The 14,057-nt window shown below is 42.4% G+C and overlaps 3 protein-coding genes across 5 annotated transcripts; 1 reads left to right on the top strand and 2 right to left on the bottom strand.

The window, feature by feature from the left end:
• Nucleotides 1-200: 200 nt before the first annotated feature.
• stk19 (serine/threonine kinase 19) lies at nt 201-3,589 on the bottom strand. Of its 3 annotated transcripts, none has more exons than XM_053442785.1 (7): nt 3,431-3,589; nt 2,648-2,743; nt 2,404-2,546; nt 1,631-1,869; nt 1,430-1,527; nt 833-980; nt 201-509 (listed from the first exon to the last, which is right to left on the bottom strand). In XM_053442785.1, exons 2-7 carry the CDS (start codon nt 2,739-2,741, stop codon nt 464-466), a joined length of 768 nt encoding a protein of 255 aa, XP_053298760.1. In that variant the 5' UTR covers nt 2,742-2,743; nt 3,431-3,589; the 3' UTR covers nt 201-463. The 3 variants fall into 3 exon arrangements, with proteins under 3 accessions (XP_053298760.1, XP_053298762.1, XP_053298761.1); XM_053442787.1 differs by having other exon boundaries at nt 3,303-3,432; XM_053442786.1 differs by lacking the exon at nt 3,431-3,589 and adding an exon at nt 3,269-3,407.
• Nucleotides 3,543-9,467, top strand: dxo (decapping exoribonuclease). The gene is made up of 7 exons (XM_053442782.1): nt 3,543-3,846; nt 4,443-4,906; nt 5,009-5,235; nt 5,330-5,549; nt 5,837-5,972; nt 6,357-6,451; nt 6,538-9,467. Exons 2-7 carry the CDS (start codon nt 4,449-4,451, stop codon nt 6,668-6,670), a joined length of 1,269 nt encoding a protein of 422 aa, XP_053298757.1. The 5' UTR covers nt 3,543-3,846; nt 4,443-4,448; the 3' UTR covers nt 6,671-9,467.
• LOC128458128 (peroxisomal membrane protein PMP34) lies at nt 7,530-13,913 on the bottom strand. The gene is made up of 9 exons (XM_053442783.1): nt 13,547-13,913; nt 13,380-13,440; nt 12,403-12,469; nt 11,850-12,004; nt 11,220-11,336; nt 10,974-11,119; nt 10,651-10,746; nt 9,948-10,030; nt 7,530-9,853 (listed from the first exon to the last, which is right to left on the bottom strand). Exons 1-9 carry the CDS (start codon nt 13,619-13,621, stop codon nt 9,706-9,708), a joined length of 948 nt encoding a protein of 315 aa, XP_053298758.1. The 5' UTR covers nt 13,622-13,913; the 3' UTR covers nt 7,530-9,705.
• Between the last annotated feature and the right edge of the window lie 144 nt (nt 13,914-14,057).

Below are 14,057 nucleotides of genomic sequence, written 5' to 3'. Positions count from 1 at the left end.
GTTACTGTAGGGCTGTAAAATCTAGTTTATTATTTTAACATTGAATGGAACAGTTATATTAAAGACTCAGAATGAACCTGTCAGGGAATATAGAACCAAAAAAACTAATTTAGCAGATGAGCAGCTCAGGCTTCCTCTTACTAGTTAAACTGGCCACAGAGCGCAACGGCCAAAGTTCAAACACCACACACACGACAGTATCATGGTGGTTTCATGGTGTGCACGTACGTCATCACTCACGTTTTTTATTACAGGATAAATGAAATCTTGACATGGTCAAGTCAACATAATTGACAATTCATAAACCCACAAGGTTTTCATATAACATTTGGCACAGAATCTACACAAGAGATCTTGCATGTATCAACTGTGAGTCTTCACACAAACACGTTTCACAAGCGTAGTTAATCTTGTGAACTTTCACGTCTTCAGTCACTCGCTGGGTCCGTCTTGCTACGAAGCCTCAGGAATCAACAAATCGCAACAATGCCCCTGAAGTTGTCGGTATGCTAGAAAGAAAACAGAGTAAAATAATGTTAATGTGTGATTCTTAGAGAGTACAGTACAGGTAATACGCCATGTTAGTCCAGTTGGTAAATAGACGCTGACGGAAACAACAGATGAGTTGAGTTGAGTTTTAAGCAATTGTAGCTTTTATGATGATTTTCTGAGGAAGAGGTATCAGCTGGCTTGCTTTTGAAGGTTTTGGTTTGTCCGATCTTGTAACAGAAAACCCTCAATTACTGAACTGACTGAGAGGATCATAAACCAGAGAGCAGCTGTATGAAGAACCTGTTCATAGCATCCAAGTGAGACAACAGAGAAATATTACCTCTCCACCAGATCGGCACCAACAATATCGTGGACGTGGTATTTCATGTGGAATTTCACATGTGAGGTTGTTCGCCGCTCCTCTAGCTCTGCCTGCAACACTTCACTATATTTGGACTTCTTCACCATGGCGAGCACAGCTTTGCGACCTAGCAGGAGGAGGGGACAGTCGGTTAGAAACAAACAAATTCTCCAATTCGCAGGTCACTGTCAAAATTTTTTGTAAAACAAGTGACACGTTAATGACATGTTAAGGTTAAGGTTCTTTTAGTGTCTTCAGAGGGAGAAAAATGTGCTGTTGCATCAAACCAGACATCAAGTAATAACATTAAATACAATAAATACATTAAATAAAGGCCAAACATTTGCCTAAGACAAAACAACAAAGCATTTTAGTTGGAGAAGATTCACACTGTTGAGAAATTTCCTTGATTTTAAATGGCCTACTTACAGGACATTAGTGGAGCCTGCACTTAGTGAAGAGCTCCCCCTGTTGTTATGTCTGCTGTTGCCATCGAGCTGCACGTTAAAAGTTTAACTGACAGCGGTACGTATGGATGTTTATAGCGGTCATGTGACAGTGCTCCCTGACACCCACCTTGTATAAAGTACTTGGCGAATTTGCCTGAGTTGGGAATGGACAGCCACCAGCTGCCTGCGTCCCTCACAGTCAGGAGCCCTGACTTCACCAGCTGCCTAGGTTTTGAGAAAAATAAAGCATGTGCTGGTATTTGAAACGTCCGAGGACTCAGATGTAAAGTATTTTCAGACAGTTTGAGTAGAACAGGATTTTACATACGTTATCTCAGAGTCTGTGAAGAGGAGCTCTCTGATCATTTTGTCTTTGCTGAAGCTCAGATCTGTGCAAGAGGAGGTTAACAGTTTCTCCAAGAACTTCTCCACCGTCGCTCGGGTCCCTTTTCCCTCCTCTGCTGCCAGCACTTTGGCTTTGAAGTCTGAGGCGAAAATCAGCCCGTAAGCCTCCGAATCGAACCCGAGCTGGAACATCAGCAGTTCTGCCGTTTCCCGCATTTTATTCTGGAAAACACAAGGGGGTGGAGTGTTGTGTACTTTCACATTAAGATAGTTCAACATTAGAGATATTCTGATACCAGCAACATAAATGACACAGATATTGACAAAAGTCCCAGGTCGGGCATCGGCGAGCGATTTTTCCACAGATTCAAATAACAAGAGTAATCGTTTTCTCCAGCTAAAACTGCAATTGCCTTTCCCAAGAAATAATTTTGTCTTCTGACACTGTTTTTAGAGCGGTTAAGAAGAAGGGGTTTCTGGTAGGGTAGTGCTATTTAGAGTGAGCAAAAATGTGGCAAGACTTCAGTTCTGCGGGACGGCACTGGTGTTGTAATTACAAAACTAGCAATAGGCCATACAAGGACAGCCATCACCAATGCCATATGAGGTGGGTGACATAAAGCTGTTCAAATATGTGAAATAAGTGGATATTATTACAACGAACTGATATCCGATCAAGTCGAGTACCAGGAAGGGAGATTTGGTATTGGATAATCTCTAATTAATATAGACATTAAGACTAAAGAGCCATCTTACCACTTCCTTGTCCACTGAGGTCTTGTCATGGTGTATACTGTACAGTTGATGCTTCAGCACAATTTGAGGCAGGGCGTCATTGAAGAGCTTTCTGGGAAACAGGGTCATGAGGTACTGCAGCGTGGATCTGATGTCTTTTGGTCCTATGAGGTGAAAAATATACACGGATGGTCAGTGAGTGGACTAGGGCGTAAACCCCAAAAAGAAAAAGATGTCCTGTGTATAATCTCTCAGCCAAACCCACCGTCTCCCGCGCAGACAACTCCGAACTGCTCTGTGCCATTTCTTCTCTTCTTCACTTTGAAAGTGTCAGATATCAGCGCCCGTTTCCTGTTCATACCTGGAGGAGAAATGATGGTGGAGAGGTCATGACCTGCCGACTCAAACAGCTGATCACACAAACAGCTGCTCCTCTCTTCTCACAGTGGGTAAAGTGTTTGAGTCCTGGGCTCCAAACATATGAAACAATGAGACACGATCTCTGTTGTTTCTTTAACGATTGAATAATATATCCCCAGTTACTTGACTTCTATTGGATCTGGCTGCAGCCCCTGAGACTCCAGAAGCGTTTTGTGGACTCAAACACTTCACCCACCCCTCCACCTGCATAGTGGTGCGTGGACAATGAGTTAATCTTAATTTTTTTGGGTGAACTATTCCTTTAACTGTGTAATCAAAGCATGTTTGTATAAAAACAGGTGACCCCTTTATCTCCTGCTGGAAAATAACAACAGAAAACACAACGAACTGTGACTTTGCGACTTTACGAAGACTCGTGACTGACATTAGCTCTAAAACATTCACTGTTTCAAAGTTTCCAGACCGAGTTACAGCTCTGAGAATAAACCCAGCAGTTTATATGCACATGTTTGACCAGAACACAGCTCGGCAGGACCCACCGGTTGGGTCTCTTTATGTCTTTGTTGTTATCCAAGCTAATGCGGCTAAGTGCTACGTAACACAGCTTGGTCCGAACACTGACACACACACGTCACACACGACCATTCAAACCAGTTGCAACACGTACCTGGCAGCTATTACGATCAATGACGTAACTGTTCACATTGTTTAGTGTCCTGTTCTTCTTCTTCTTCTGCACCGATCACAGCTACCACACCACAACTGCTCAGTGAATCTTCTTGTTCTTCTGCTTCTTCGCTCTGTTGCGTGGAGGAGGTGTGACTGCTGCCCCCTGGCGTTCTGGAGGAAAACCCGCGGTAGTTTGTTATTAGCCTACGATGCTAGTTAGCTCCGCAGCTAACGAAACAAACTTACCTCGTGTGTTATTTTGTCTCCCACCGCCCCTTATGGGTTTTTATGTTTATCATAAAAGGTGCTGGAATAAAATCGCGGTCGCTTTTTTTAAACGCGAAGTCCGCTTTTGATCGTGGCTGACTTGAGATGAAGATAAGGTTAGCTTAGCTGCCGTGTTTGCTAACCAAGGTGGGTTTTCCTTTGCTTCGTGAAGATTCACTAGAAAACAACATGCTGTATGCAAGAAGATGCGTGTTTGTCTGTTTACCCAACGCGGACACACACTTTAACACGACTAATAATACAAACATGTCCATCTTTACATGCTTTTGCATGTATTCACAATAACACACGTCAGACGGATATTTACTGGGATCAGCATGTTATGTTTTTTTTGTGTGGAGCATTTTAAAGTAAATAAAATCAACCTGTGCAGGAAAAGTCCCAGTCACAGCAGCAAAAGACAGTATAACAACATGTTCAATGCAGAATACACCATGAGCATCTATTATGTTCATGATTAGGCCATAGAGGAAGCAGAAAATAGGACATGGTAACAAAAGGTGAACTTGAAAGTGAATATAGTTTTACATAAGATGAGGAGAAGAAGGAAGATGGAGAAATGATGTCAGATGGTGGATAAAGAGTCTTGTGTGTGAAGATGTTGTTACAGCAGAATAAAAACAATGTCAGCTCTGCCTACACAAGTGATGAGGCAGATCAATTAAGAATATCAGGACCATCTAAATGACGTCTGTGTGTTTCTATTCTTTTCTCCCCGTTAGGGAGCGATGGACCACCCCCGATCCCACAATCCCAACGCCAGCCACCAGTCAGCGTTCAAAAGAGAAAGAGGCGACGGTTGGAGAAATCACCACGAGAATAAACACTTAAAGCCGAACCATCACCAGCAGCGTCAGTCCGGATCAGCTCCAGAGCCGAACCCGCTCGGCTCTCAGAGTCTGAGCACCAGAAAGGAGCTTTATGAAAGAGACTTTCCTGTTTACAAACAGCCTGTCGAGGTAGGAAGTTTTTCCCTCGATGGAGAGCGCAGATTCTTCAACGACGCCAGGCAGATGAGATACTACGAGGAACCCGAGAGAAGTCCCAATTTCGACCTGAGGGATGGATACAAGGACCGCTTTATAAAAAGGGATGACAGTGTGAAGGAGAAGCTGGACCACATCCTGCGCTGGATCATAGCCAATAGAACAAAGTGTAGCTCAAGTGCGACCACGGCCTCATCACGGTTAGTGCTTGGACAGTCAGACACAAACTTGCGAATCCACAGTCTCAAGACAACTGTGATTACCTGTCAGACACATGTTCTCTGATCACATGCTCTTCCCAGTGCTTTAGATGCCGACTTTGTGACATGGCGGGGTCACCTGACCAAGCTGCTGACCACTCCCTATGAGACGCGGGAGGGCTGGCTGCTGGCGGCCACCATGTTTAGAGGAACGCTTTACATCAGTGAAGTGGAAACAGAGGCTTCTCGGAGGGACAGAGAGAACCGCACTGCGAGGCATGAAGAGATGATGTACTGGGGGTACAAGTTTGAGCAATACACATGTGCAGGTATATACGTTTAAACAATTAACAATAAAGAACAGTAATAATAAAAAAAAAAAATGATTGTATGTTAACACTTAACTCTTATGCATCCCTGTAGATGAGGTCCACAGTTTACCTGACCCGAGTGGCGTGGTGAACACGAATGAGGCCTTTTGCACTGTGGTGCAGACTCGGCTCGCGGATCACAGACTTCTGTTCTCCGGAGAGGTGGACTGTCGGGATAAAGACCCCAACGCCCCAGCTGCTCCTGCCTGCTACGTCGAGCTGAAGACCTCAGCAGAGATTTGCACCCCTAAACAGCGCAGCAACTTCCACAGGTGAACAATCGAGTAGTAAAACACAACATAGCATGATCATGATATTTAAAGAAGGTCTTAAAGGAGTTTCTTCAAGTTTGGTGCAAACATTCACCTGGACAAAGAAGTCAAAGGTCACTGTGACCTCACGAATTTGATAAAAATTGATAATTGATTGCTCTAATTGTAGTTTTTAAATATAAATATGTTTTGAATATCTGTAAATTACCTATATCTCTCATTTATTATTTGATTTACCTAAACGCAGCTGATTTTACCCTCGTGTTTCTCATTGGTGTGGATGTTAGGTTCAAACTGTTGAAGTGGTGGGCGCAGTCGTTCCTCCCTGGGGTCCCTCGCGTTATAGCAGGCTTTCGGGATCATGAAGGAGTGGTGGTTTCTCTGGAGACGTTTCACATCTCCAAGATATCACATCTCATCAAGGTACTGTGTAGAAGATGGGGTGGAGACTTTACTCTGGATTTACTGTAGTCATGCTTGTGTTGTGGGAACTGGGATTTCAATGCCAGTTCTTAGTCAAATGTCAACAAATATCAGACAGATTGCCATACATTTTTTATCATTCATTTTTTGTAGAGGATGATTGCTTCTCACTTAAGTGTTTCCCTGACTTTTTATCCATGGTCATCATTTTCCTTAAACACCTGCAGAAAACAAACAAACAGCATTCTTATCATCCTGAGCCTATAACCCCACAAACCACTAGCATGGCTGTAGACTGGAAGTCTATTCATTCAAGAAATTTACAAAAGAAAATGTAACATCACACAATTTATTAATACTGTCTTGTGTTTTCTCTCCGAACAGAATGAATTTAACTGCTGGAAGCCGACAGTCTGTATGAACTTCTGCTGTGATTTCTTGTCTTTTGCGAAGCATGTGGTTACTGAAGACAACCCAAGGTGAGTTCCGGTGATACAGACAACATTGGACTTTTTCCCATGTATTTTTTAAATACTTAAATATTGAATGATTGTTTCCCTCCTAGTGTGGTGTACCTGTTCACCTGGGAGCCCCACAGAGATGTGACCTACTCCATCCACAGGGACTCCCCGTATTCATTCCTGCCTCGCTGGTATATCGAGGAGATGACCAGCAGTCGAGACTCACATCAGTCCTGATTTACAATATCTGGTTAAACAGAATTCTTGATATATTGTTAGTGGCCTCCAATGGAGGGATTTTTTTAAACCAAAATACGTTGGCATTTTATGCATGGACAACTTTAATTGTGCAGCTTGCAGAGATCATGATCATTTGGAGGGAATTTTTTTGTTATCATGTATTCGTGTGTCATACTGAAGGGTATTATTTTCCCCTGTGTGTGTGTGTGTGTGTGTTTGTGTGTTTGTGTGTGTGTGTGCGTGTGTGTGTGTGTGTGCAAACAGGCTACATCCATTCTGTTTTCGTTTTAAAACCACCGTCCATAGGAACATACCTTAAAAGGCATTATCATGTGATCATTCATGTACACTGGGCATGTCAGTGTAAACAGGAGGCAGAATATTTCTCTGCACTGCTTATAGCAAACACTAAAAACAAGGAACAAACATGGTGAAAAGATAGAGCAGGATTTATTTTCTTGGACTGATGTGGGGAAACTGTTGATGACACTGAGTGTTTACACTGTTTTGCCCTCACAGCTGGTAGAGTAGTGACCGATAAGAACCAGGTGGCAAATGCACGTGACTGCATCTCCGTCTCCAATTGAGACAGTTTGGCCGTGTATACGTTTTCAAACTCAAACGGGGACAACAGCAATTCCAACATTTCCACTACTAAAAGGTAGTAGTGTGGATGTAGCCTCACTGTTGGTGCTGATCTGTCGTAGGGGAGACGGTGGAAGACGCACTCACACATGCAGAGTGAATACGTTTTCTACAGAGTTTACGCCTAATATTTCCTGCCTGTTGAGAACGGTATTCATTCATCATTTGAAAGAGAGCTGTGTTTTTTTTCATATAAAAAACAATCACAGTGTAGTGTCAACAGTTTCACAAACTTTATTATTCCCTGGTTATCACAATCATTTAAATTCCCAAAACAGTTAGTGGGTTGAAATAAACTAAATTAGAAAATGTTTTTAAAAAATGTGTTGAAAATAAATGAAAGTGCAACAGCAGTTACAAATATTTTTCTGTAAACTGTTAAGACAAATCACAACATGTTCAGATGAGCGACTGCCTTCTCTGTGGTTTTTTTTTTAAACTAACAGTGACACATTCTCCAGATTTGAGCGCTTTCTCATCTTTTAAATAAAGCCCATTTCATTCTCCCGTAATCATGTAACTTTCAGTTGTCTGATTTTCCACACCAATTACACAAGTCTCCTCAACATTTTACTTGATTTCTCAGAAAATAATTTATGTATCTTAATGGAAAAATACATATGCAGGGGACTGATATTTATGAGCATGTGCAATTTGGTGCAGAATCAAATAAAAATCCAGATCTAGTGACTTGTGGTTTCGTTAGGGGAGTCTGAGGTATGTGCTTGTCTAATATTATGAATTAGAAAGGCATTCAGTCTGGTGGATTTCCACTGATGCATTTCTAGGCAGTAGATGCATGAGTCTAAACCAACTTTTCTTTTTACAACTGAGCAAACTTAACAGGCAGAGAAGCTCAAATCCAGTAAATGAGTCATTTGTTAGTTTTTAAACTGACAATGTCCCACATCAATGCATGTGATGAGCAGATGCAAGACTGTTAATCCCCTTAATATGAAGTTATACAGCAGTGTTGCGTACAGTAACTCTTGTAATTATAAAAAAAAAGAACCATGGCTGCAGAACATTAGTTCACTAACTCACAGAAAGAGCACAGTGATGAACGGCTACTGTAAATAACTGCCCGTGCCTTCCCTACCTAGAGGACGTACAGAGATAATGGAATCAAAACGTTCATACTGGCCAATCATTAAAAACATAGTTCGATAACACAGTGCATCATGGTTAATGTAAATCATCAACAGTCCTCACAGTACATAGTTCAGATCATAGTACAGTTTTTTATGATACAATCAACAGGCACTTACTGTGGTATAATTACATCTGTAACCTTTACAGTTTACTTTATGGAATCATTCCAAGTAATTTTAAATTCATGTTAATTTATTATAATTATTAAAATCCAAACCTTTCTAGGCTGGAATACAAAACTAACGACATATCAACCGGAGCTCGGCCTATTTCTATCTTTCACCATTTTTGTTGTTACAGCTCATTTGTGTGTAGTAACGATATATTGTGTGTGAGTTAATTGCACAGTTAAACATTTGACGGAGTGTATGAGGAATGATCCAAGGGCCTAAATCCAGGCAACGCAACAGGAGGTAAATTATTGGTCTCATCATTTCTGGGAGAACCCAGACAAAGTTTGACACTTTGGGGGAAATGCTGTTAATGCTAAGTCACTGAGAATGAATGAGGCCGAGCCGGTCTGTGGCTAAAGGTAACGGAGTTCAGCAACAAGCACTTCTACAGCTCATTCATAAAGTTACACACTGGTTATATCTTGAAGTTTAAAAAACGTCAGATCGCTGTTTTCCAGAGTTGTGTCACAGACAGTAAACACAGTTTCTACCAAACCTTTCCTTTACAAATAATGTAATATTTTCCCTACTAGTCCTAAGATCTCATGTTTGTTAAATATAATTTCATTGTAGGCAAGGTAATCTCTATCTTTATGTGCATATGAAATCATTGGCGTTTAGCTGTAACTCAAGTTCTTAAAGGGTTAAGAGAGGCTTGGTGGTGAATACCCTGGACAGGTTGTTTCTCCATCACGGGGCTAAATTAAATCAAGCCAAAATTAATGTTGTTTCTAGATGGTCCGATTAATTAAGACCAGTAACTTGGTTAAATTTGTTACCATATCAGACTTACCAAATACATTATCATGATTTACTTCCTTAAATTTACCATAAAAGTCCAACCAATTTCAACAGAGCTGATATTCATGGTCAGTCTGCACAGATGGAACTAGGATAAAAACATAAGGGTTACCTCTGTGGTTGTTTTGGGTGATGGTTTGTAGCCCTAAAAGGCACTAAATCCCAACTCTTGTCTTATGTGATCAATGTAACTTCCGGCACAAACAAAACCCACTTACAACAAGTGTATTAATGCCGTGCCGCACTGAACTGGGCGTGTGTTCACTGCTTCAGCTTCTTGTTCAGGCCCATGACTCTGAAGGTCGCAGAAGTGATCTTCTCGTACACCACAAACATGAGGGCAGCCGTCAGTACCGTCTGGAGCAGCTTGGCCTCCAGGCCTTTGTACAAACCAAGGACACCGTTCCTCCTGTGGTAGAGGGAACCGGTTTGAATAAGAAGCCATCATTGTGTCAGTGAAGACGTGTGTGTGTGTGTCTGTGTGTGTGTGTGGCTGCACTAACCTGATTCTGTCCATGAACAGGGAGAAAATGTTGGAGAGGCTTCCTGTCACACGGCTCTTTCCATCGCCTTTGTACTGACCGAACTGTTGAGAGAACACACACCAACTAATCTTATTTGACCCAGATAAGACATTTTTCTTTTTTACGACTTATTGTGAATACAGTTAAAGAACCAATGCAGGTATGAGCTCATGAAGCATTTGTGTCCATTTCACATCTGTCTGCTTTCAAACACACTGAGAATACAGAAGGCTTCATCGGGGGTTCCTATGGTTTGAGAAATGCACGAGATGGAAGCTTTCCTTTTATCTGGGATACTTTTGATTCCTTCTAGATAGTTGGAGGAAGTGGAGACAGGTCGGCCATCTTTATATACAGTGTATGTTCTGGACCAGTAAATCACTTTAGCTCCAGCCGGTTGTTGGAACAGTTGCCTAGCTACCTGATCAGCTTTGTTCTACACTATAGTTTTTTATAGACACCTGACACTCAGAACAACGGTTTGGCTCATTGATGTGTTTTTATATAGACTTTGAACAAGGAACATATCTAAACAGGAAATCATTTGTGTTTGGTCTTTTTATGAGATGAGAATAATTAAAAGAGATCATCTTGTGATCCTTTAACAGTGGCTGCTATTTAAGATCTCTTGGAAATGTAGAAAAAATAAAAAGGGTGAACTGTGACATGAGATCGTATTTACCCTCAGGATGGCTTGAATTGTTTGAAGAGGATATGTTGCCGTGGTAGCAATGGCCTTGGCAATAGCCCCAATCACAAAGATCTCTGCTGAGGATATCTGTGGGAGGAGACAAAGATATAATTCACATACTAGTTGTCAAGATACCAGAATCACTATCGATGCGAAGGAACAGCAGCTCTGCTCCAAGCTCCCTCCGGATGTCCGAGATCTTCATCTGACCTCTGATGCTGAGCCCGGCCACCAGGTGGAGAATTCTCATTTGGATGCTTGTATTTGTATTTGTAAGGCTGAGAGACCAGAGATCTTTTCCTAAGTCCTCTCACCTTCTTCCCTCCCCTGCCCGCCTTCCTCTTCAAGGCCTCATAAAACATGAACTGCATAGCCGGGTTGAGGACGAGGATGAGAGAGGCCAGAGTGCCGTTCCACAGAGTTCCCACTCCCTCATTGGCTATGATCTGCGAGAAAGCATCTGAAACACAGCAGGGGGGGGGGTTAACGACTGAACAGTAACAACAGAAAACATGTCTGAACTGGGAAACTATGATACACAATGTATGTACATCACATACCAAATATGCCGTTGTACTGGGTCTGCTGGAGGTCCTCGTTACGGAACTTGGCTCCTTGCAGCTTCAGCCGAGTGTTGACCACCCACATGGGAGTGGTCAGGACCACATTCACCACCCCTGCATGAACCCCAGACTGTTAGCGCTCTTTAATCTCACTCTGGATCAAGGACCTCTGCTACAACTATGGAACGGTTAAATATTTATGGGTGGCTGGTGTGCATAGAAAGGTTGTAAGTAAATATGGCCAAGAGTTGAACTGAAAGTGTTAATCAGTTAGTCAATTAACAAAATATGCCTGAAAATTCATATTTATCAAATGTGTAATTTACAAAGAATGTCCATTAATTGTTGTCCGATTAATCGCTGATGGGAACTATTGTTAGTTGCAGCCTTTAAAAAAACAACAGTGGTTTAAAAACGCTTTTAAACAATGAGCTATGCAAATTCCCCATGAGAAATGAAAGATAGAAAGCGTTTGAAAATAGAAGCAAAACTAGAGCCAACATTTGTTTTCCACCACTAGAGACAGCCCCCTTAATTTGTAATGGTTACTGCTGAACTAATTTATCACTAATACTTAGTGTTTGATGGCTTCATTCATGAAAATTAGTTTTACTATATGCGAGTTACCTGCTACAACTCCCATGAGCAGATCTTTGCCGGGTCCGGGCCTGCCTGGACCGGAGACCGCCAGCCTCTTCAGCGTGTTGAAGGTGTAGAAGTAGACAAAGTTGGAGCAGCAGAGGCTGGAGATGACTGGGAACCAGCCTCTGTACAGAGACTGACTGGAGGAAGTGAAGAGAGTTCAGTCAAAACATGATGTGTACTAATAGTGCTGCAACTTAAATATCCCTTGGTCAATAATAGCATCAGAAAATACACAAAAGAGGAGCTGGAAATAGAAAATGTAAGAGTCGAAAAAGTTACGTAAATGATTGGTGAATGAAACAATGCTGCTAATTAATTTGCATAATATAAACTATGTAGTAAATTTACTTTTTAGCTATAGATTCTACTCATTTGCATCATATGAATGTCTGCTGAATATACATGTACATACAATGCTGCACACAGTTTTTATAATCAAACCGTGTCGATTGGTTTATCACAACAAAATAAACCATAACTTGGTAGGAATTGATGCTGCAGGTTGTGTTATATTACGACACTAAACTATACTGACAGGCCTTCTTCCTTTGCGATCTCAGCCAGGATGATGGGGGTGGAGTTGGACTTCCGCTTCTCGTCCACTGAAAGACAAAGATAAACAAGTAGGTGAAAGTTAAAAAGGCCATTTCACCAATATCACCTCAGCGCTCACTTGGAACAACACTCGGCCTCCGCGTAGTTATGATGTGTTCTGCAGTAGAGGATAACCTTTCCTAGGGTCTGAGTAAATAGCCCTGTAATGCACATCAGGGGTTATCTCAGCGTGAGCTTGTGACGTCAAGTTTACAACAGAGAGGTGATGGAGTTTAAAGCAGAGTGGTTTTTACCAGGTAGAAAACCTTTCGAGAGCAGAAGTGTTTCACAACAAAAATAAATATAAATACATATTTGCATGATGTAGATTGATTTACTGTCGTGAGAAATTGCCCAAAACGCACAAAGGTGTGATTGTACGACATGGAATGATCCGTTTGTCACATGATTATTATAACAGCGTCTTAGGAATCATTGACATTTCGTTTTTAATTTATATCTTTAACAACCTAATATCCATATCTGCCCTCAACACAGCTTCGTGTTGAGCTGTGTGTAGTTCTCATATAGACTCAGGATATCTTGGTCTCTGCTTCATAACATTTGACCAGGTCCCTCAACTTTATAATGGTGAGACAGGGGCGGATCCAGGGTTGTGGCCAGGGGAGCACCGGCCCCCAGGTAGTAATTGGATTGGCCCCTGAAGTGAAACCAGTCACTTAAGGCCATTTTCCACTGGTCAGAAAAACCACCAACACCCACTCACGTCTGGCTTCTGTCTGCAGTCGGACTAGATGCAACGGGACATTCATTCCTGGTTCAAGTGACTCTGCAGTTGACAGATTCTAATCCGCTTTTTCAGTGAACTTCTCCTTTAACGTTCAGTGTGAAGTGGTTCAGCTGGGTTTTAGGGTTCGCTGCTGTCAGGTCACCTCAGTCCATGGCGGTGACACTCACCCTGCAGTCTGCTCTTGGCCGTGTCCAGAGGGAAGAAGACGCTCATCGCTGTCACGCTGCCCTGGAGGGGAAAGGAACACAGAGACTCGGTGAACCTCCATGTTCTCTCCAGGCTCAGACACATGCTTCACACACACAGCGGTACCACACTTGACATCTTCTCTCACCATAGCTCCCGCCACCGCGTGAACCAGCGTCTCGTACGCAAAGAGGCCGACAGCCGATCCTCCGTTATCCGACATCTCTGCAGTGTCCGCCGGTCACAGGTCTCTCACACACACACAGACACACACTCACTCACTCTCACACGCCGCAGCAGAGACCGGGAAGTAAACCGTGGAGGAGCTGGGAATCACTGCCAACGGTCGATCCGGTTGTTCCGGCTGTGAGCAGTGAAGTGAACGTGTAGCAGTCACACAGTGTTTACAAACCCGGTGGGAGGTGACGAGCCGAACTTCCGCCCATTCATTGATTGGACAGAGTCGATAACTTATTTTTCTTCTTTCTTCCTGTTGTTGTTCTTCTTCTTCGTGTGTTTAACAAGCTGCAATACCACCACCTGCTGGCCTGGAGAAGTGGAAAGAGAGCGCGAGAAGGAATTTAAAAAAACCTTAAAGGGATAGTTCAACTAAAATTGAAAATTCACTCATTATCTACTCACCAATATGCCGATGGAAG

Source organism: Pleuronectes platessa, chromosome 16, assembly GCF_947347685.1.
Source record: "Pleuronectes platessa chromosome 16, fPlePla1.1, whole genome shotgun sequence".
In the NCBI taxonomy this organism is placed as follows: domain Eukaryota; kingdom Metazoa; phylum Chordata; class Actinopteri; order Pleuronectiformes; family Pleuronectidae; genus Pleuronectes; species Pleuronectes platessa.
Note: the sequence above shows the minus strand (reverse complement) of the source record. Positions and strands in the feature narration are given on the sequence as shown.

What these genes read in the sequence shown, in the direction of transcription:
- stk19 (XM_053442785.1), bottom strand. Translation starts at nt 2,741, where the DNA reads ATGAACAGGAAACGGGCGCTGATATCTGACACTTTCAAAGTGAAGAAG. An exon ending in AGTTGTCTGCGCGGGAGACG is followed by an intron (nt 2,547 to 2,647) that starts GTGGGTTTGGCT and finishes TTCACCTCATAG; the next exon opens with GACCAAAAGACATCAGATCC. An exon ending in CGCCAAGTACTTTATACAAG is followed by an intron (nt 981 to 1,429) that starts GTGGGTGTCAGG and finishes TCCTCCTGCTAG; the next exon opens with GTCGCAAAGCTGTGCTCGCC.
- dxo (XM_053442782.1), top strand. Translation starts at nt 4,449, where the DNA reads ATGGACCACCCCCGATCCCACAATCCCAACGCCAGCCACCAGTCAGCG. An exon ending in TGAGCAATACACATGTGCAG is followed by an intron (nt 5,236 to 5,329) that starts GTATATACGTTT and finishes GCATCCCTGTAG; the next exon opens with ATGAGGTCCACAGTTTACCT. An exon ending in GTTACTGAAGACAACCCAAG is followed by an intron (nt 6,452 to 6,537) that starts GTGAGTTCCGGT and finishes TTTCCCTCCTAG; the next exon opens with TGTGGTGTACCTGTTCACCT.
- LOC128458128 (XM_053442783.1), bottom strand. Translation starts at nt 13,621, where the DNA reads ATGTCGGATAACGGAGGATCGGCTGTCGGCCTCTTTGCGTACGAGACG. An exon ending in ACGCGGTGGCGGGAGCTATG is followed by an intron (nt 13,441 to 13,546) that starts GTGAGAGAAGAT and finishes TTTCCCCTCCAG; the next exon opens with GGCAGCGTGACAGCGATGAG. An exon ending in CTGTTCATGGACAGAATCAG is followed by an intron (nt 9,854 to 9,947) that starts GTTAGTGCAGCC and finishes CCTCTACCACAG; the next exon opens with GAGGAACGGTGTCCTTGGTT.